The sequence below is a fragment of the Heterodontus francisci genome, chromosome 36 (genome assembly GCF_036365525.1).
Source record: "Heterodontus francisci isolate sHetFra1 chromosome 36, sHetFra1.hap1, whole genome shotgun sequence".
Taxonomy (NCBI): Eukaryota; Metazoa; Chordata; class Chondrichthyes; order Heterodontiformes; family Heterodontidae; genus Heterodontus; species Heterodontus francisci.
In genome coordinates, this window is record NC_090406.1 from 47,904,944 (window position 1) to 47,927,766 (window position 22,823).

Genomic DNA, 22,823 nt, shown 5'->3' on the forward strand with positions numbered 1-22,823 from the left:
TGGCTTCCTCACTCCGCCAGAGCTCCCCTGGCCTTTGCATAGGCACTCCATGTGGCTGCATCCCCATCTCTGTGCCACTCTCCTCCTCACTGGATGGGTCAAATTCTGAAAGCATTGATCCCATAACCATCTATTGCGATGAGCCTCAAGAACCTTATCCTGCCTCCAGTGGCTGTTATCGATCTGGGAGACACCTTTCCACTAGCAGCACTTCACTTTGGCCCTACTCTCTGCAGCGCCTCCAACTTGATGGCATCACTTCTTGAAGATACAGCCTGCAGACAGCTTCACAGTATGGCAGCCAGTTCCCTCCACAACTCAGCTGCAGCTCAGATCTTGCCTCATTTGAGTAGGCGAGACTCTGAGCCTCTGCATCCCATGGGCTGTTGATATAATCGGAAAAAGGTAAGGAAAATAACTGACAATTAGCTGTTTAATGACCCTAATATCTGCCCACTGCTGATGTGTCTGGCGCTGTTTCATCCCATTGCCCACATCTGGTAAAATTGGTTGACAGTGGAACCTTGTCAGGGAACCGTCCCGACACGGGCCCACGCCATTTTATCGGCCACCCCACCTCCATTCCTGCTACTACAGGGTCAGTTAAATACTGCCCCACATTTTCAGTAGCTGCTGTTAAATAGGGCAGTGCTCTTTATAACCAGATTGTAATGTTATAATTTAAGTACTGTGTCACTTTCTAACATATATTCCATGTCTGATTCAGACTTCAGGCTAAATATCTTGACTCTGGAAGATTTGCTTCCAGCTGGAGAACAGAAAACTACAAAAGAAGCACCAATTCTGAAGGTAAGCTGTTTGTCCAGGTTATGTTGTTTAGTTTAAATATTGCACCCTGTTTTGTCAATGATCTGGTGTAGTGCTGACCCCAATAAGTTGTTGCAGGATTTTAAACTTTGCAGCAGCATGCAATTTCCCATCGTTAAATGGATGAGCAGCCAATCAAAGGTATTTTTGGAGCTTGCCCATAATGTATTTCAATAAAGCTGACCCCAGCAATCCCTGGTGGAATCAGCGCTCAGGCTATTGGGCAGGTACACATTGTACACTGCTAACTTTCTAGTCTGGTTAGTTTCTTTCCAGGCCTTCTCTCATGCACCTCGTGAGATACCTATAGAATGGCATAGGCAGAGATGTGAGCATGTTAGATATTCCCAGAGAAGTTGTTTTACATAGGGAGAATATAAGGAGGCGGGTACATGGAAAATCCAATTATAGCTGCGATACAGTGTACTGACACACAATGCAATATGTATAGAATCATAGAATGATGCAGCACAAAAGAAGGCCATTCGGCCCATCGTGCTGGGCCATCTCCTTAAAGCAGCTATCCAATCAATCCCACTCCCCTGCTCTTCCCCATAGCTCTGTAGTATGTTTTCTGGAAATTACCTGCGAGTGAGCAGCTGGACGTGCTGGGCAATTTTGCAATCTGTTGTAATTAACATCACAATTAACCTGTCAGCTATCTCAGGAGTGGGGTTGATTGACAGATCCTTGCTTAAGCACAGAACATATTTGTTCAGTTCAGCAATTATTCCAGTTCCATCGACATGGAAAGGAACATGTGGGTAATCTGAACTTTCTATGTCAGTTTTGTGTTGGGGACATTGGTCCAAGTTCTGTGCTGTTAGCTGAATTAGTGATGCATGCTGTCCTTCATTATTTTGTGAACTGAGGAGCTGCAAGTTAAAAGTAATTAAATCTGTCACGTTGGTATTTACTACTGTTTACTTCTAATATAAAGCTGGTTGGTAGTTTATGGCCTAGGATACACAGTCTGACAGTGATTACGTTTCCATTGTTAAAAGAACACTTGTCATTTGCAGTGGTCATATTGCAGCAACAAGGATGTTCAGTTCTACCCTGGGCAACACTATATTACCAGATATAATCATATTCCAGTTTGTAGGGAGATATGGATTGCTTACATGATCCTTGGCACTGAGCTCAAGAGAAATACCTGGTAAGCGCCTGGAAATCTTAACCATCCAGATGTCAATGTAACTGCATTGCACGATATTCAGTGGACTGAGTATTTTATTTATATGACAAGCTGCTATTGCAGAGCAATTGATATGCACTCGTGATATGAATCAGGAGTAGGAGACCTGGCTGATTTTTTTTTTAAACTTCCTCCCCAGCCCAGGGGCACTGAGGCCAATTATAATGCTCAGCTGACGACACACATGGTAATCATGACCTAGAGCTTCCTGGTCTGCGTGCTGAGTTGCACTCTAGGTACTGGACTACCCACCGAGTTTTTAGGGATCTATAGTACATGTTAAGCTAAGGAAGGGATTGGTAAACTAGAGTAATGTAACTTTTTATATTGCTAGTTATTTACTTGTGCTTTGATGTCACACAATGTTTTCCAAGGATTCAGTCTGTGGATGATTTTTTTTTTAAGAATGAAGAGAGCCAACCCTCTGATGACCAGAGCACACGATCCGCTTTTCACACCTCAGGGCTACATATGGCAAATAACCTAGTCAGTCCACATACCCGACCTATTAAACCTTCAAGAGAGAAAGAAAAGAGTGACTTGGAAAGTGAGATCCAGACAGAAAGTGCGATAAATGGAAGTGAAATCTCCGAACACTTAAATGGCGATTCTAACCTGTCAAGGAAGGAAAAGAACTTTCCAGAGAAGCGGCATGAGCGATTAAAAAGGGACGATGAGAGCACTCTGTGTTCCGAATACTCAGAGGACTTTGAAAATTCTGACTCTGAAGTGTCTTCAGTAAAAATGGATCAGAACGAATCGTGTGCTGAGCGGTCATCTAAGGAGGAGTTAAAAACAGATTACTCTGACAACAGCACTTTCCATTCAACTTCCTCGACTTCAACTCCAGACCAGTCGAAGTCAGCAACAAGCACTGAATCTCCCTCTTCAGTGAGAAGGAAGAAAGTGTCAGGACTGACTAAAGTGACTGTAAAAGATACAGCAATACAGACACAGCCATCTGGATTTACCTACACCTGGCCCAGAGGTTAATTTATGAATTTTAATATTAATTTTCAGATTTGTTCCCCTCCTTCAATCGTTCTCCTTCCCCCAGTTCCTCTCAATGAAGAAGTTGAGTAGGCAGGGATTGCTGTTAAAGGTGTGTCAAAATCAATAACCCTGGAGCGTAATATGCTACTAAGAGCCTCCTCCTATTACTCATCTACATGCTGCTTATTGGTGATATAATCTGCAGACATGGGGTCAGTTTCCATGTGTATTCTGATGAAACACAGCTCTATCTCTCCAATATCTCTTTCGATACCTGTACTGCCTGTGTTGCCAGACTGCTAGTCTGACATCCAGTCTTGGATAGAACAAAGAACAGTACAGCACAGGAACAGGCCTATTCATATATTTGTCAAGATGTCTCTTAAACGTCGCTATCGTATCTGCTTCCACCACCTCCCCTGGCAGTAAGTTCCAGGCACTCACCACCCTCTGTGTAAAAAAACTTGCCTCGCACATCCCCTAAATATTGGGAACATACGAATTAGGAGCAGGAGTATCAGATCATGGCTGGTCTGATTCTGGCCTCAACTCTACTTTCCTGTTTACCCCCTATACTCTTTGACTCCCTTGTCAATCAAGAATCTAGCGAACTCAGCCTTAAAAGTATTTAATGACCCCGCCTCCATTACTATCTGGCAAAGAGAATTCCACAGCCTAAGGACCCTCCGAGAGAAAAAAAATTCTCATCTCCTTCTCAAATGGGAGATCCTTATTTTTAAACCGTGTCCCTGGTTCTAGTCTCATAAAGGGAAACATCCTCTCAGCATCCACCCTGTCAAGTCCCCTCAAGATCTTATATGTTTCAATAAGATCATCTCTCATTCTTCTGAACTGCAATGGATACAGGTCTAACCTGTCCAACTTTTCCTCATTGATAAACCCATCATCCCAGGAGTCAGTCGAGTGACCTTCTGTAAACTGCTTCTAATGCAGTTATATCCTTTCTTACAGAAGGAGACCAAAACTATACACTGCCATGCTCTGATTATCATTACTCTTATTGCTACCTTGCTCTCTTGCCCTTGTCCTTTCCCTTTAATTTGCCACATCTTCCCTCACGCGATACCTCGACCTCCCACTATTTAGTTTAAAGTCCTTTCTACCGTCCTAGTTATATGACTCACCAGAACGCTGGTCTCCAGCCCCTGCCCATTTTCTCAGCCTGAATCAGACTAATCACAACTTTGACATGCTATTGGTGATTGTAAAATGAGCTTCCGACCCGTATCCTCTCCATCACAATGATTGCTGATTTCCACCTCTGTAATATCGCCGTCTGTATCACTGCCTCAGCCCATCTACTGTTGAAAACATCATCCATCTCTTTGACACTTCTAGTCTTGACTATTTTGATGCTCTTCTAGGAACATAAAATCAGGAGTAGGCTGCTCTGCCGTTCAATGAGATCATGGCTGTTCTGCGACCTAACTCCATATACCCGCCTTTGCATCATATCCCTTAATACCTTTGGTTAACAAAAATCTTATCAATTTCAGATTTAAAATTAACAATGAATCTAGCATCAATTGCCATTTGCCGAGAGTTCCAAACTTCTATCACCCTTTGCATGTAAAGGTGTTTCCAAATTTCACTCCTGAAAGGTCCTAGATTCCCCAACCAGCAGAAGTACTTTCTATCTACCCTATCTGTTCCCCTTAATATCTTGAAAACTTCGATCAAATCACCCCTTAACCTTCTAAATTCCAGGGAATTGAACTCAAGTTTGTGGAATTTTTCCTAGAGTCCGGGTATCATGCTGGTAAATCTACACTATCTGTTCCCTCCAAGGCCAGTACTCCAGGTGTGCTTTAACCAGGGCTTTGTAGAGCTGAAGCATGACTTCTACCCCCTTGTATTCTTCAATCATTCGTTCGTTCATTGGTGTCATCTTCTTCCTGCCATGGATCCCCACCTCTGTCTGTCCAGTGTGCCCTTACACATTCTGCATAGGTCAACTGTATCCAATCCATTATATCCATCATCCATTTTCTTCTCTGCTTCCCTCTCCTGCGTTTTCTGTCGCTCTTTCCTTCTGCTCCAATGATGTGACCAAAATATTGTATCTTTCTCTGTGTTATGCCCTATTTCCTCTTTTCTCCAGCCATTTCCAGCACTTCCTCATTAGTCATTCTGTCTGTGTATTCTCGTCATCTAGACATAATGGCCAGCATTCAGTTAGCCTTTTTGATTTATTTTCTGTACTTGTTCGTGACATTTTAATGCATTAGGTACCTGTGCCACCCCCCACCACCCCCAAGTCTCTTTGGACTTCGACTGTTTCTAGCTTTTCACCATTTAGAAAGTAACCTGTTCTATCCTTTTTAGCTCCGAGGTGGATGACCTCACATTTGCCTATATTGAAATGCATTTGCCACAGTTTTACCCAGTCATTTATTCTATCAGTTTTATGCTTCCGTCGACATTGCTTACAATGCCGCCTATCTTTGTGACATCAGTAAATTTGGACTGTGTCTTTCTATTGCATCTTCTAAGTTGTTAATAAATACAATGAATAGTTGAACATAAGAAATAGGAGCAGGAGTGGGCCATTCAGCCCCTCAAGCCTGCCCCGCCATTCAATAAGATCATGGCTGATCTGTCCCAGACCTCAACTCCTCTTTTGGGCCTGCTCTGCCTAACCCTTGACTCCCTGAGATTTCAAAAATCTATCCACCTCCTCCTTAAATACATTTAGTGACCTAGCCTCCACAACTCTCTGAGACAGAGAATTCCAGAGATTCACCACACTCAGAGAAGAAATTCCTTCGCATCTCAGTTTTAAATGTGTGCTCCCTTATTTTGTAATTATGTCCCCTAGTTTGAGATTCCCCCACTAGTGGAAACATCTTCTCAACATCTACCCTGTCGAGCCCCCTTAAAATCTTATATGTTTCTATAAGATCACCTCTCGTTCTTCTAAACTCCAATGAATAAAGGCCTAACCTATTTAGCCGTTCTTGTTAAGACAGCCCCTTCATCCCAGGAATCAGCCTCATGAACCTTTTCTGAACTGCCTCCAATGCTAGTATATCCTTCTTTAAATACGGGGACCGAAACTGTACGCAGTACTCCAGATGTGGCCTCACCAACACCCTGTACAGTTGCAACAGGACTTCCCTATTTTTTAAACTCTAACCCCCTAGCAATAAAGGCCAAAATTCCATTTACCTTCCTAATTACTTGCTGCACCTGCATGCTAACCTTTTGTGTTTCATGCACAAGAACACCCAGATCCCTCTGTACTGCAGTATTTTGTAGTCTTTCTCCATTTAAATAATAATCTGCCTTTTTATTCTTCCTACCAAAGTGGATTACCTCACACTTTCCCACATTGAACACCACGTGCCAAGTTTTTGCCCACTCACTTAACCTATCTATATCCCTTTGCAGATTCTTTGTATCCTCATCACAACATGCCTTCCCACCTATTTTTGTATCATCAGCAAATTTGGATACACTACACTCTGTCCCTTCCTCTAAGTCATTAATGTAGATAGTAAATAGCGGAGGCCCTAGGACCGATCCTTGTGGCGACAGGTTTAGATAGAGGATTTGGATCGGCGTAGGCTTGGAGGGCCGAAGGGCCTGTTCCTGTGCTGTAATTTTCTTTGTTCTTTGTTCACCCCACTAGTTACGGCTTTCCAACCTGAAAAAGACCCATTGATCCAGACTCTCTGCCTTCTGTGTGTTAGCCAATCCTCAATCTATGCCAACACGTTATCCCCAATACCCTGAGCTCCTATTTTGTGCAATAACCTTTTATGTGGCACCTTATCAAATGCCTTCTGAAAATCCAAATACACAACATCTACTGGTTCACCTTTATCCACTCTGCTTGTTATATCCACAAAGAACTCTAACAAATTTGTCAAACATGATTTCCCTTTCGTAAAACCATGTTGACTGTTTGATTGCATGATGTTTTTCTAAATGTCCCGCTATTTCTTCCATAATAATCGACTCAAGCATTTTCCCAATGACTGATGTTAAGCTAACTGGTCTATAGTTTCCTGCTTTCTGTCTCCCTCCTTTCTTGAATAGGGGTGTCATATTAATGGTTTTCCAATCCGCTGGTACCCTACCGGAATCCAATGAGTTTTGGTATATTATGACCAATGCCTCCACTATCTCTGCAGCCACTTCTTTTAAAACCCTTGGGTGCAGGCCATCAGGTCCTGGCGACTTGTCTGCCTTTAGTCCCATCAATTTGTCCAGCACCTTTTCCCTCGTGATAGTGATTGTTACAAGTTCCTCCCTCCCATTTACACCTTGCTCATCTATTATTGTTGCGATGTTTATAGTGTCCTCCACCTTGAAGACTGATGCAAAATATTGGTTTAAATTATCTGCCATTTCCCTGTTATTAATTCCTCATTCTCATCCTCCAAGGGTCCCACACTTACTTTAGCTACTCTCTTCCTTTTAATATACCCATAGAAGCTCTTACTGTTTGTTTTTATATTTCTTGCCAATTTACTCTCAAATCAATTTTCTCCCTTTTTATTAGTTTTTTAGTCATCCGCTGCTGGTTTCTAAAAACTTCCAATCCTCTGGCCTACCACTCGTTTTCGCCGCATTGTACGTCTTTGGATTTGATACTCTCCTTAACTTCCTTTTTTATCCATGGATGGTTCATCGTTCTCTTCGAGTCCTTCCTTCTGACTGGAATAAATGTTTGCTGCGTGTTACGAAATATCCACTTAAAAGTCTGCCACTGCTCATCTACTGATGTCCCTTGTAGTCTATTTTCCCAGCCCACTTTAGACAACTCTTCCTTCATACCTCTGTAATTGCCCTTGTTTAAGTTGAAGACACTGGTTTGAGACCCGAGTTGCTCACCCTCAAACTGAATTTGAAATTCTACCATGTTATGATCGCTTCCCCCTAAAGGATCCTTAACTTTGAGATCTCTTATTAATCCTACCTCATTACACTATACCAAATCTAAAATAGCCTGTTCCCTGGTAGGTTCTGCAACATATTGCTCTAAGTAACAATCCCTGAGGCACTCTACAAATTCATCTTCCATGCTACCCTTGCCAATTTGATTTGTCCAGTCTATATGCAGATTAAAATCACCCATGATAATTGCAGTGCCCTTCTTACACGCCTCCATTATTTCCTGATTAATATCTTGTCCGACAGAGGGCCAACTCCTCGGGGGCCTATAGACCACTCCCACCCGTGAGTTCTTTCCCTTGCTATTCCTTATTTCCACCCAAACTGATTCTACATCACGATCTATTACACCTATATCATTACTCACAACTGCACCGATCCCTTCCTTTAATAGCAAAGCTAGCCCACCTGCTTTTCCTTTCTGCCTATTCTTGTGGAATGTTGAATATCTTTGAACATTTAGATTCCAGTCCTGGTCATCCTGCAACCACGTCTCAGTGATAGCTCTCAAATCATTCATTTATTTCTATCTGTGCCGTCAGCTCGTCTATCTTATTACAAATGCTACGTGCGTTCAGATAAAGAGCCTTAAGCTTTGACTTTTTACCATTTTTACCTACTTGCTTCTAATTTCTGCTGTACTCTTGTGCTTGTATTCTCTGTCCTTTCCTGTCACTCTCTGACTAATATATGTTCCTTCACTACCCTGCACCTCTGCTCTCTCGTTACTATTTGACTTTTTAAACTTCCCTTCAATTGAACCCTCCCCCCACTATTTAGTTTAAAGCCTTATCTACAACCTTAGTTATACGATTTGCCAGGACACTGGTCCCAGCATGGTTCAAGTGAAGCCCATCCTAACGGAACAGCTCTCTCTTTCTCCAGTCCTGGTGCCAGTGTCCCATGAATCGGAAGCCATTTCTCCCACACCAATCTTTGAGCCACACATTTACCTCTCTAATCTTATTTACCCTATGCCAATTAGCATGTGGCTCAGGTAGTAATCCGGAGATTATTACCTTTGTGGTTCTGCTTTTTAATTTGACCCCGAGCTGCTCATAGTCCCTCAGCAGAACCTCTTTCTTGCCTATGTCGTTGGTACCTACGTGGACTACGACAACTGGATCTTTTCCCTCCCGCTCCAAGTTCCCCTCCAGCCCAGAAGAGATGTTCTTAACCTTGGCACCAGGTAGGCAACACAGCCTTTGGGACTCTCTATCGTTGCTGCAGAGAACAGTATCTATTCCCCTAACTACGCTATCCCCTACTACAACTACATTTCTCTTTTCTCCCCCCACTTGAATGGCACTCAAGTTTGCTCATCCTCCCTGCAGCCTCCCTGAGGCCCCAACACAGATCTCTGCAGGACACCATTAGTCACATCTTGCCAATTAAATTACCTGCCCATTATCCCTACTCTCTGTCTCTTGCCAATTCCCTAACCCAGTCAATAATTTGCCATCTTCTGGCCAACTTCCTATCAAACATCTTCCAAAAACTTCAGCTCATTTCAAACTCCACTACCCATATCTGTCCAGAAACTTTACTGGACCAGTCAAATAAATAATGTGGCTACAAGAGCAGACCGAAACGGGATATTCTGCAGCGAGTGATTCCCCACCTGAATCCTCAAAGCCTATCCACCATCTACAGGGAACAAATCAGCAATGTAATGGAATACTCCCCACTCACTTGGATGATTGCAGCACCAACAGCACCCAAGAAGCTCAACAAAGCAGCCTGCTTGATTGGCACCCCATCTACCACCTTAAACAGTAACTCTCTCCACCACTGGGACGCAGTGGCAGCAGTGTGTACCGTCTACAAAAGGCACTGTAGCATTTCACCAAGGCTTCTTCAACAGCATCTCCCAAATCCACAACTTGTCCTAGAAGGACAAAGACAGCAGGCACATGAGAACACCATCTCCTTCAAGTACCCCTCCAAGTTTTACACTGTCCTTACTTGGACATATATCACTGCTCCTTCACCGTGACTGAGTCAAAACCCCAGAACACTGCCTCCCCCCCCACCTAATAGCACTGTGGGTGCACCTTCACATGGACTGCAGCGGTATAAGGCGGTAGCTCAACACACCTTCTCAAGGGCAGTTAGGGATGGGCAATAAGTGTGTTTTGTAAGTGACACCCACATTTTAAAAAATCCTATCCCAAACCAAGTTCTACTCACCTATCACTCTAAACTTGCTGACCTGCATTGGCACCCAGTCCCCCAAAAGTTTCAATTTAAATCACTTTATGAACTCATTGTTAGAGAAATCTCCAGGCTTGTTTGTGAAGATGATAATGAGACTAGGATGCTTTGGTGTAGATTGTGTATTCCTTGTCACAGAGCTTACTTCTGCTCTCTAAACAACATCACCAGCCAGTGCTGGCTGTCTCTTTGTATATACACACTTGAATACAATTAACTAATTGACACCCAACACCTGTTCACCCTATTATCCTGAACTACCAGGTATTTATCATTCAATAACAGAACTTGAGACCCTAAAAGATTCCCCTTTTTTTCTTTTATATGTATTGTATAATACATAAAAGAAAAAGAAATAAAAACAAATAATGACACATTTTTCTTTACATTATTTATTAACTTTCAACAACACCAGCCATTAACATGCTGTATATTCCCCTCTTTAAAAAAAAACTTGTTTAAAGAAAAAGCGATCTTATTGTAAACATTTTTTCCATGTTTTCCTAACTTATCATAACACAATACAGCCCTCTTCGAGGACCTCCAACAATTTTTTCAAACAAGCACCTCTCTTTGTAAAATGATCTGACAACTGATGACTTGCATCAACCCATTTTATTTTGGAAATTCTTTTCTTTCCAACATCCTTAACCTCTTTTCTGCTACACTTTTTGTCAAATGGACATTGTCCCAGAGGGAATGGTTATCTGTATAGCATTCTATAGGAAATCTCTTCTCCGATTGCCCCTTTTACAAGAGTTCCTTTAAAGTATTCGATGAATACCCATATCAATAGTTTCTCAGTGCAAGTGTCTCAGACGCTAAGCTGCTTTTAACTATCCTCTTTATTTTCCTCGATTCCCAGGCTAATGGACAACATTTATCATTTCTTCCCACCAAAAATATAATGAACCCTGCTGTGCTCGAATAACCATCGGGAAGATTAGCGCGTGAGGCATAAATAAAAATGACTAATTTCATCTCTTCTGGGTCACCCGGTGCTGGAAATTTGAGTGCACATTTGTCAAAACTCAATCTCTTCAATGTCTCATTTGCTTTCAGCACATCCCCAACAGTAGCATGTTTCAGCATGGTGCTCAATTCTAATACATCATAGCAAGCATCCGGCCTAGTTTGTGTGTACAACCAGTTCAACTGCCTGATTAAGCTTCTTAACTGGTCTACTTCTTTCTTGGTTGCAGAGTCTTCCTTTTATGAGGATCTGGCCTGATTTACTGGGATCCTATTAACATTCTCTAGGTAAGACTGTTGATTTAGGGTTACCCCCAACTTAGTCTGCTTAATATTCAACCCTATATATTTAAAAGCTCCGGAAGCCTGACTTCCAATTTTAAATTCCTGAATAACTTTATCTACCACAAATTTCTCAAATGCCTCAGATCCTCCCCACAGAAAATTGTCCACATGCATCAAGAAAATGCCAGCTCGTTTTTCTTCATAGTACCAATAAAACATTGTCAGATCCACCTTTAGTTGAATACAACCAGCTTTTAGTAGGACGGACCTAATTGAAAAATACCACACCCTGTATACATCATTTAGTCCATAAACACACTTGTTTAGCTTCTATAATTTCCCTTCTATGACTCCAGCTTCTTTTGGTGGCTTTAAAAATATTTCCCTTTGAAATTTCTCCTCTTGCAAAAATGCTGCTTTGCCATGAGTGTGTCACGTAAAGGGCTAGGAAAATCCTCTAACTTGCTTTTCCTGCTGTTGGGAAGTCCACTCTAACTTCCTGGTTGACTAGTCGTTCCTCAAATCCCCGAGGGAACAAGTCTGGCCTTTGCTTTATACGTACCATCGGGAAGTACTTTCTCTGTACTGAGCCAACTATGGGACAATGCTGGCTGTCATCTATCTGCCACCTCCGGGTATACACCAAACTTTCTTCAACTGTCAAGCTCTTTTTGCTTGGCATCCTTTATCAATTTACCATCTAATTTGTTAGTAGCCACTAGAGCTTCTCTATCATAAGGGCTCCTACTTCTTGTGGCGCCCCTTGCCTGCTCTCTAGTCCTTGCTCTAGTGAAACCACATCCCCTACTAGAGTTCCTATCTCTTTTTGAACTACTACTACTCGACCTGTCCCTCCTACAACCAGACTTCCTATCACAAGTTTGTGACCTTTTCTTTGGACTATGATCATCTTCAGGCCCACTGTCTGAACACTATCTAGTTTTCTGGCCTTCCATATTTTCACTTCCTTCTGCCAATCTATAGATCTGATATCCTGTCCCTTGTCTTGCACATTCAGCCAATGTTTGTATTCCCCTGTGGCCTTTTCTGCCCTTCCTATAATGGTGGTTTCCCTCCATTCACTAGTCCCTTCTGGCATATATGTCACTCTAGTCCCAACTTTCAGTAGTTGACCTTTGGGATAAATGGCCTTATCTTGATTTTCACTATCACTTGGTCCATTCTCAGTCAGCCTATTATCTGCCACAATCTGTTGCTCGCAAAGGTCCAACATGTGTGCATGCAAAGTACATGGTGTATCAGTGTCCATCATTTATTCAAATTCTGTCAATGTATAATTAGTGCTAATAAGCCGTGAGGAATGTACTCTAATGGTTTGGTTGCCATATTGCAAAATCATCGTTTTGCCATCAGTGCATATAACTTTTCTTGGGCCTCTCCATTCTTTCTGCCCTTCTCTTCTAATACACCATATCCCCGGTATTAAAATTCTTTTCTGATGGCCTGATCCAATACCTCAAAGCTCTCTTGAATTTTTCTGAAACCTCTGCCTTAATAAATGCTCTTCTCCCTGCATGCATGGCATTCAAATGTTCTGCAAAAATTGAACTAATTGTAGTCCCTCTAAAGCCGGGGGATGATCCCACATTACCAAAGGTATTTTCGGATTCCTGCCATAAACTAATTGACATGGGCTATTGCCTCCAACTATTTGTAGCGTGATTTTTGCCTGTACTGCCCACCCCAGAGCAATAGTCAATTTACAATTTGGCTGATCTGCTTAAATTTTTAAGAGCATTTAGTCAATCACGGCATGATTTCTCTCACAAATCCCACTATTAAAAGGACTTTCAGCTGCCATGTGCATTGCTACAATATTCATATTTTCACACATACTTCTGAACTCATCATTGGCAAATTCTTCTCCATTGTCACTTAGAAACCTAGCCAGTGCTCCCAATCCTGTTCCTATCCACCTTTCCATTATCTTGTCCACTATTACTTTTTTATCGTTACTATAAATTACCGTCAACAGACTGAGTCTAGTCGCCACGTTTATAAAGTGTAGAATAAATTTTTTTTTCTTGATCCCATACCTTCAATTCCATCTCTACGGTTTCATTTAAGTCCCTTGCTAATGGGATACTCACTATGCGTCGCGATGGTGTCCTCCTGTTTTTTTTTTAACAGGTATCATATTTTCCACTGATATCTTCGATAAGTTTAATGTAGTCATCATCTATTACCCCTGCATCTTTTAACAGAATCTTCAACCTATGACAAGATGGATGTGCAAACTGTCGATGTAGTTTTGAAATAATTTGCCTTTTTTCCTTTAAAACCCTATCCCCGGATGCCATTAATACTTCTTTAACATCCTGCTTAGAGATGTTAGGTCTCGCTAAAGGAATACAATAATGTCCCAACTGTGTAAACCGCAAAGCTACAGATTTTCCAAAGACAAAGACAATCATAGAAGCATAGAAAAATAGGAGCAGGAGTAGGCCATTCAGCCCTTCGAGCCTGCTCCGCCATTCAATACGATCATGGCTGATCGTCAGACATCTGATTAAACAGCATATCCTTTTCATTGAATCTAACTCCCGGTTAATACCAAGAGCCTATCCATGTTCGATATCCTAGCACAATCCAACAATTTGAAGGCAAGAACTGATCTAGGAATTTCCAAGTAGAATCGCTGCAACCTTGCATATAGTCGGTTAAACTCCATAATACTTTTATGGAAGAACCATCCATGGCTGATCACCTTATCATGTTCCTTATCTAATTTCATCCGAGCCATTTTCATAGACGGTTTACTTAACAGCAAAGATATATCACTGGATATTATATCCGTACTAATAAAGTGTTTTACCCCTACTATTTTGTACAGAATTACCACTCTTTTTAGTGATTTCAACGTGTTGTCATCTCCAAAACTGAAACAGGTAGAACTGTTGTATTCTTTGACTTTATTTCAGTCTTTCTTACTTAAAGAATTCATGTAACACCTTAACCAGTCCACTCCACCTACTGTGGACATACACCCACTGTCCAGTACTGCGCAATTGAATGAATCTGCAACTAGGACATTCATTACCAGACTGAAGCTTCTCGTGACCAGTACAATTCCTGCTGATTGATCAGTAGCGTCATCTTCGCCTTCCACGTCATGTGACATCTCAAAAACCCTGTTATTCCTTTTTGGACAATGCAACGCATAGTGATACTTTGAGTCACATTGGAAACACCTGTTGACCATCCCTTGGTTATTCCTGGGGTTCATCCTTCTGACATAATTACTCAATTCCTGCCGTCTGTTATAGCTGCCAAAAGGATCTCTATCCTTATTCGTTTTGTGTGTGTTTCTCCTTTTGTACTGATGTCTGGGCCCCGTATTGAGTGGCCTCGAAATGCTGCTAGCATTGTATCCTCCACCTTTGGTGTCACCGCTAAAGAGCCCATCTGCGCCATGAAAGCAGCCGGAAAGGAATGTTTTCCCAAAAAATTTTTTAGGGCTTCAGACATCTGATTAAACAGCATATCCTTTTCATTGAATCTAACTCCCGGTTAATACCAAGAGCCTATCCATGTTCGATATCCTAGCACAATCCAACAATTTGAAGGCAAGTACTGATCTACGAATTTTCAAGTAGAATCGCTGCAACCTTGCATATAGTCGGTTAAACTCCATAATACTTCTATGGAAGAACTATCCATTTTTCTAAATTTATCAAAGTCCGACCACGCCTCATAGGCACTCAATAAGTCATCTTTCATGTAAATTTTATCCATATACTTCAAGAGTTTGTCCGAACCATCGTCCAAATGATGAGCCTCTAGCGCCGAGAACACTTTGCCCCTGATCTTGTTTCTGGCGGGAAGTGAAAGTGCAAAGGCCATTCCTTGCTTCCTTTCAGGTAAAGACATAACCCATGTCCATATATCAGCTTCATTCTTCCATTGATCGTAAGGTTCAGCTTCACAAGGCAGCGGTGGAAAATCATATCCCGACACCTTACACTTGGTTCAGTCATCTTTCTTCAAAAGAAATACTCCAAATACAGCTTTCTCAAAAAAAAACTCCAATTTTAATCTCCTGTCTGAAAACAAATTTTAGTCTCCAATCTTCACTTTTACGCAACCATTCTCTGCCACCAATGTTAGAGAAATCTCCAAGCCTGTTTGTGAAGAAGACACTGAGACTAGGATGCTTTGGTGGAGATTGTTTATTGCTTGCCACAGAGCTTACTTCTGCTCTCCAAACAACAACACCAACCAGTGCTGGCTGGCTCTTCCTTATATATACACACTTGAATACAATTAACTAATTAACACCCAATACCTGTACACCCTATTATCTTGAACTACCAGGTATTTATTATCTGTTAATGGAACTTCAGACCCTAACATTCATCCTCCCCATCTCTGTAACCTCCTCCAGCCGTACTATCTTGCCCCCAAACTCTCTGTTCCTCTGGCTGCACCCTTTTGTGCATCCACCCACTTCGCCCCACCATTGGTAGCTATGTCTTCAGCTACCTAGGAGATCCCACTATTTCCTTTGTCATTTGTTCGCCCTAAATGTATTTACATAAATCTTTGACATTGCTACATTCACTAATCCTAATATCATTGTGTTTTTTGGTCTCAATCAATTTCTTCACCTTTTTCAACTGTTTCCTGCACCAAGCCCTACCTTTAATCATTCCTCCACCATATTCCCCTACCATATTCCCCTTATTACTTCCCTGGTGGTCCACCTTGGTTTCCTGTCTGCTCTACAGCACATTACCTGATGAAACATGTCTGTTCTGCAGTTCTGTTCATCAACGCAAGCTCGAGGAACAGCATCTCATCTACCGATTAGGCACACTACAGCCTGCCGGACTGAACATTGAGTTCAATAATTTCAGAGCATGACAGCCCCCCATTTTACTTTCATTTTTAGTTGTTTTCTCTTTTTTCTTTTTTACATTTTTTACAACCCCTTTTTTTTGCATTTATTTCATTTCATCTTAGTTTGTTCAGTTTGCTTACCCACTGTTTTTTTTCATGTTTGCACTTGCTGCTGTTCAATATTCAGTCCGTTAACACCTTTTCTGTACTAATGCTTTGTCTTTCAACACACTATTAACATATTGTTTGCCTTTGCTCCATGAACTTTTGGTCAGCTATGTGGCCTTGTGCAATCTACACCTTCTCCTTTGTTAACTCTTGCCCCACCCCCACCTCACTTGCTTATAACCTGTGACATTTTTAACATTTGTCAGTACCGAAGAAGGGTCACTGACCCGAAACGTTAACTCTGCTTCTCTTTCCACAGATGCTGCCAGACCTGCTGAGTGGTTCCAGCATTTCTTATTTTTATTTCTGTTCTGCAGTTCCCTAATTATGCCTCTGAATACATGCTATTTACTCCCTATATCTATTCTGCCTAACAATGAATGTAAATACATCATTTTTGGTTCCTTCCTCATTACTTCAGACTCTTCCTTCCTGAAGTTAAACATGGTAGTTGTATTTTTCTCTCTTTCTATTGTAAATCTTAAATTTCACCATATTGTGGTTGTTCTTGGCTAGGCTTTAATTGCATCCACCATTTTCTAGCCATTGCAGGACAGTGAATTTAGTGCTTTTCTCCCCCCCCCCCCCCCCAATTCTTGCAGCTTCCATATCCATTTGATTTCAATAGCGGTTCATATCATATCCAAATACCAGCATCTCAATATTGAAAGTGGCAAGACTACGGTCATTTCCAGGCCTCTTTCAAAAACTCCATTGGTACAGGAGATCTGAAGATCTGTGCATCAGATTGAACATCAAAAAGGAAGGGAAAATAGTACTGGGTGTCTATTAATGGCTACCAGATCCAGCACAGGTCGGGTTATTAATGCTCAAATCAGGAAAATGTGTAAGGATCAACAACAACTTGCATTATATAGTACCTTCAACATAGAAGAACATAGCAAGGTGATTCAGAGGTGTAATCAAAAGAAAAAGGAAAAAAATACAATTGTGGTGGGGAAGATTTCAATTTGTAAAGGATTAGCTGGGAAGATGAATAAGATAAGTAAATTGCTGTTTCTGGATATGATCTGGACTGCTATTGAATTCAAATGGACATGGAAGCTGGAAGACTGTAGTCTCACCACTTGCAATGTTGAGTCACTGTGGAGGAATAATCGCAAAGGAAAATAAATGTCTAGTTACAATTCCAGAAGGATGATGCTGTATTTAAATCTACAGTGGTCATACTGAGGTTTAGCATTCACTGGGCAGGCACACTTGCAGGATGGTGGACAGGATTTGGTTGTCATGTTTCTAAAGGAACATACATAGATACACTGGAGAGGGTGCAGAGAAAAAGCAACAAGGATAATCCCAGTGGAAAGGATCAGAATTATGAGGAAAACTTAGCAAAGCATAACAGTTGAGAAAGAAGGTTAAGGATGAATTATTTGAAGTGTATGAAGTATTAAATGGTTTGGATGAGGTGAATCCAGAATATTACTTCCTGAGTCAGACGAATAGGACATAAATTTAAATGTGATTGGTAAATTTAAAACAATTTTTAATAAAGAATTATTTGCTAAAACTGCAATAATCTGCCAAGTAATGGACTCAATATTACGGGATTTCAAAATGCTATTGGCTAAGTCAGAAAGCTTGAAGGATAATGCTACCAGTTCTCATCCTTGGTTTCTTTGCAAAGTTCATTAGTTGAGAATTGGTCAAGTACTTGATTAATCCCTTTATAGTTGTATTTAAACAACTCATTTGCAACTAAATTCACTTCTGCATGGAACAACCAATGCCTGTGTGTTGAATGCAGCTGTTGGTTAGGTTGTTCACTGTCACAAAACAATAAACATTCCTTACTGTTTCCACAGAGGAAGGTGTGGCAGTACTCGGAGCATCTCTTGGAGCTGCATATGTCGATCCCACACCCATTGCCAGTCATGTTGTCAGTCCTGAAACAATGGAAGGTAAACATTTAGCATTTTGCTTATCAAGACGATGGAGGTTTAAGTGCAGCCTCTGGCAGATCCATACTGGAATGGGAATATGAGGTGCTGAGGGAAGCAAGAGGTGTGAAACTACTGCGCAATATTTAGCAGGTTCTGGACCTCGGATAATGAGCTGAAACTAAGGGAAAACAGCAGTCTCTGTCCTGGAATCAATATGGAGGATGTGGGATGGAATGAATTGTTATGCAAGATCTGAGTTTAAGCTTATGGATACATCACGATAAGGTTTCATATAGGACTAAGGGACAAGGACCTGAGTAACGTGAAGTCAAGTAGAATTAATGATACACAAAACATTAAATTCAGTTTAAAACTGTACTCATTGAAAACATTGACTCTAAAAAATATGCTGGGACTGGGATCAAGATTAAGTGCAGACCAGACTGATGGGATAAAAGTCTTCTCTGGGAATATTACAAGAGACTTGACAGTCTGTTTATAGCCTTTAGGTTTTATTTCAGTATTGAAGACCAGCTTACAAAAGGGCTTGACTTTAACCTGTATTTTCTTCCTTTTGAAATTTAGGGATAATATTTTCACTTTGAAGCTCTTGGGGCAGTTTGCCTAGATTTTTCAATGGTGAAGTTACATGGGAGTCCTAAGCCTGTCAAAGAAAATAAAGGATTTGCATTTATATAGCACCTTATTATGTGTCTCAGAATATCTTAAAGCACTTACAATGAATTACTTTGAAGTGCAGTCACTGTTGTTATGTAGGTGAATTCAGTAACAGTCCCACAAACCACACGGATGGATGACCTACTGTTTGTGGTGATATTAGCTGACTTTGCAAAGACTGCTCTGCTCTTCAAGACCAGCTTTTGAGTGGAGACACCAGAGATTGCAATTAAATGTGACTCTGTACTGTGCAGCATGTACACCTGTCAGTGGGGAAACTATAGTTTGGACTTTTGATTCCAACTGTTTGTATAGTTTGTACTCGAGTAGCTATTAAATCAAAAATGACTGAAATTTCTCTATGCCATGGCTGAGGTATTAGAAAAGTGTTAATCAGCAATCCTGTCAAACTATTAGGATGGATAGTGTGGTAAATAAATTTGGAAGTGGGGGCAGTTGCTGAAGTTGAGATATGAATCTGAAATTCTGTGATCTGCTTTTGACTCATCAGGGACTAGAGAATTGAGGTTGGATTATCAGTGTGGCTCATTACTGGTACTTTGATTGTCAAGTCATTAATTCTAGTCAAACGCACTGCAAATCGGGCACCCATCCTCCAATCTGCACTCCTGCACTGGAGCAAGACTTGGTGCTGGGAACAGAGGGGGGAGTTTTATGCTCTCCCCCACAGTGACTTTGGAGGTGGGGCGGGCATATAATTGGGCGTGATGGTGATGGGGGGTGAGGAGGGGGTGAGCCCCACTACCTTCCCACTTCTACCAAATTAATTCCAGGGCGGGAAGGCCCTGTGGATGCCCTTCCCACCCCGCTGCCAATTGAGGCCCATAAGTGGGCAATTAATGCCCAATTAAATGCCTCATTCCGCCTCCACCAGTGTTAGCCCAGCGACAGATGGGCCTGTCACTGCATGGGGAACACGCCAAGCAAACGTGTGTGGCTTGCTTGCCAGCTCTGGCCGAGGCCCCTGTCACCCAGATAATGTCTCTTAATTTCAGCCTATCTTGTTAAAGCAACATGATGAAATTTCTGCATTAATCAGATCCAGACCACTCCTGACCTCAGCCTGCCAGTGGATGTAGGGGTGATGTAGGAGAGAGGAGCATTACATGCTTCTGTCCTGTCATCTTGTGTCTTAAATAAGCACATAGTTGTATGGAAAAATACAATAAAATTTGTTGTGCAATAAATGAAACTTGCCTATCTTGAGGTGAGTGTTGTGATTATAGATCATTCTGTTGCATTGCAGTGTGCTACTCATTTTCTCCTCTGCTTGTCTAATCCATAGCACTGACTGCATACAATCCTGCCACCTTTGCTCTGAATGACATGCTAAAACAGCAGCTCACTCTGATCCGCCAGTTTGTACAAGTCAGTCGACATCTCTACTTATCTGTCATGGCCTCAATAGAACAGGACAACTACCGTTACACAACTTTGGAAGAAACTAAAGAGGTAACTGAGCAGTCAATCCCTTTGTGTACAGTGAGACTTTACAGTCTGCTCCCCCCTAGCCAGTGCTGCTTGGCGCCCTCATCCTTTGAAGGGAAGGGCAGGACACACACATTGTTCAGTCATTTCAAGTTGATAACAATAGCACAGATTTTTCAGTGGCGAAGACAGCAAAACTGTGTCTGCATTCGTCATCATTGCTCCACTGAAACTGACAACATCCTTTGGAGTCTGCATATGTGCAGAATAAAGTGGGAATCCAGAAGATGCTGTTAGTGATTCTATACTTCTCCAAATGGCGTGCTGTTGAAGCACTCACAGACTGCAATCCATAGGAAATCAATTGAATTGATCAGAACTTCCACTCCTATGCTATTAATCTTGCTGTAAAAACTCTTGAAAAAGTTACACCTTGTTGAATGAGGTGTAATTAAGTTTTTAATGGCATACTAACTTCATAATTACTGCTAAACGCCCTCATTGGCCCTGAAAAGCTTGTTTGTGGAATGTAAAATTTCTCCATTCTGTACATTTTTAAAAAAAGTTTGTTTTCCTTTTGTTTTAGCATCTATCTTAATCCAATCATAATCATTTATTTTGTATCTGAAAATTTAAATAAAAAATGAAGGATATTTTTGACTTCCTGGTTTGCTGTGTGCAAATATTTCAATGTGATTGGCTGTTTTCCTGCTTGCTAAATCACTGCTGCTGCATGCTCAAGACATCCCCTTGACTTGGTGCTAGATTTAAACAGGAAAGGAGAAAAAAATGCCTCGGAGATCGCTAGATCTTTGAGGTCAGAGGCTAGGGTCATTGCTTTGCTGCTGATCACAAAATCCAAGACAATGACTTGCATTTATAAAGCGCTTTCAACATAGAAAACCATCCAAAGCACTTCAGAGCAGTAATCAAAATATACACAGCGTCAAAAGGAAATATTGAAGAGGTGGGTTTTAAGAAGGGCGTTAAAGAAGGAGGGGAGGTGGGGTGGGGTGGAGAGGTGTAAAAAGGACATTCCGAAGTGTGGGATCTAGGCAACCGATTATGAAGCTGGTTTGCAAGGCATCCCTCAGTGGGAAGGCTGACATGCAGAGATTGGCAGGAAGACTGAAAGAAAGTCTTGCATTTATATTGCACCTTTTATGACTTACAGGATGTTCCAAAACACTTTACAGCCAATGAAGTATTTTTGCGGTGTAGTCACTGTTGTACTGTAGGAAATGTGAAAGCCAATTTGACCACAGCAAGGTCCACAAACAGCTATGAGATAATGACCAGGGATAAATATTGACCAGGATAACAGGGGTAACTCCCCTGCTATTCTTCAAAATAGTGACATGGGGTATTTTGGATCGACCAGAGACGGTAGAGGGAGCCTCAGTTTAATGTCTTGTCTGAAAGACGGCACCTGCACTGGAGTGCCAGCCCTGACTTTGTGCTCAAGTCTCTGGGATGGGACTTCAACCCACAACCTTCTGACTCAGAGATGAGAGCGCTACCAATTTCAAGTATTGGTACAAATGAGTTCAAAGTTTTTGTTTATTTACACTCAATAAGTTGGAGAGTTATCAGTTGTTAAATCTGTGCCAACTTAACCTGTTGTACCTGTTTCCTGTGCAGTTTATCAGGAGTCGTAGGTCGCCCCCACTCACCTTGGATCAGGCCCTGGAAGAGGTGCAGAAGGAAATGAACCAATATCACTGCATGTGACTGCTAGCAAGACAGGGAAGTAAATCTTGCAAGCTAATGATGGAGAGAAGAGCAGCTTCTGCTGAGACTGGCACTCCTGTCAATGTTACCAGTAAAGCATTTGGCATTAACCTGCTCACTTATTTAACACAGTTTTTCAAACTGATCTTGTGCATTTCCAAGTGGTTTAGTTCTGCAGTTAGCACACATGTATTGGCACTCATTACAACAAAGCAGATCAGGTTGAGAAATATAAATGATCTCACATTGTGCAAACAGACTCTGATTATCCCTTGTTAATTGCAGTATGCAGTAAAATGGGCTGAATTTACAGTATTTTTGCACCAACAATGTCAACAAAGCTTCACATCGACTCCGGACCCCATGAGGTCTCATGGCATCACAGCAAACATGGACAAGGTAACCTCCTACTGATTACCACCTACCGCCCGCCCTCAGCTGATGAGTCAGTACTCCTCCATGTTGAACACCACTTGGAGGAAGCACTGAGGGTGGCAAGGGCACAAAATGTACTCTGGGCGGGGGACTTCAATGTCCATCACCAAGAGTGGCTCGGTAGCACCACTACTGACCGAGCTGGCCGAGTCCTAAAGGACATAGCTGCTAGACTGCGTCTGCGGCAG

At 41.7% G+C, this 22,823-nt stretch overlaps 1 protein-coding gene across 3 annotated transcripts in view; it reads left to right on the forward strand.

The window, feature by feature from the left end:
* Window positions 1–22,459, forward strand: part of c36h19orf44 (chromosome 36 C19orf44 homolog) — a 46,910-nt gene extending 24,451 nt beyond the window's left edge. For all 3 annotated transcript variants that reach the window (XM_068016640.1, XM_068016639.1, XM_068016641.1), the window contains exons 5-9: window positions 728–810; window positions 2,432–3,014; window positions 18,265–18,360; window positions 20,327–20,493; window positions 22,111–22,459. In XM_068016640.1, coding sequence (XP_067872741.1) covers window positions 728–810; window positions 2,432–3,014; window positions 18,265–18,360; window positions 20,327–20,493; window positions 22,111–22,200 — 1,019 coding nt within the window. In that variant the 3' untranslated portion in view covers window positions 22,201–22,459. The remainder of the gene's footprint in view (window positions 1–727; window positions 811–2,431; window positions 3,015–18,264; window positions 18,361–20,326; window positions 20,494–22,110) is intronic.
* The last annotated feature ends 364 nt before the right edge of the window (window positions 22,460–22,823 follow it).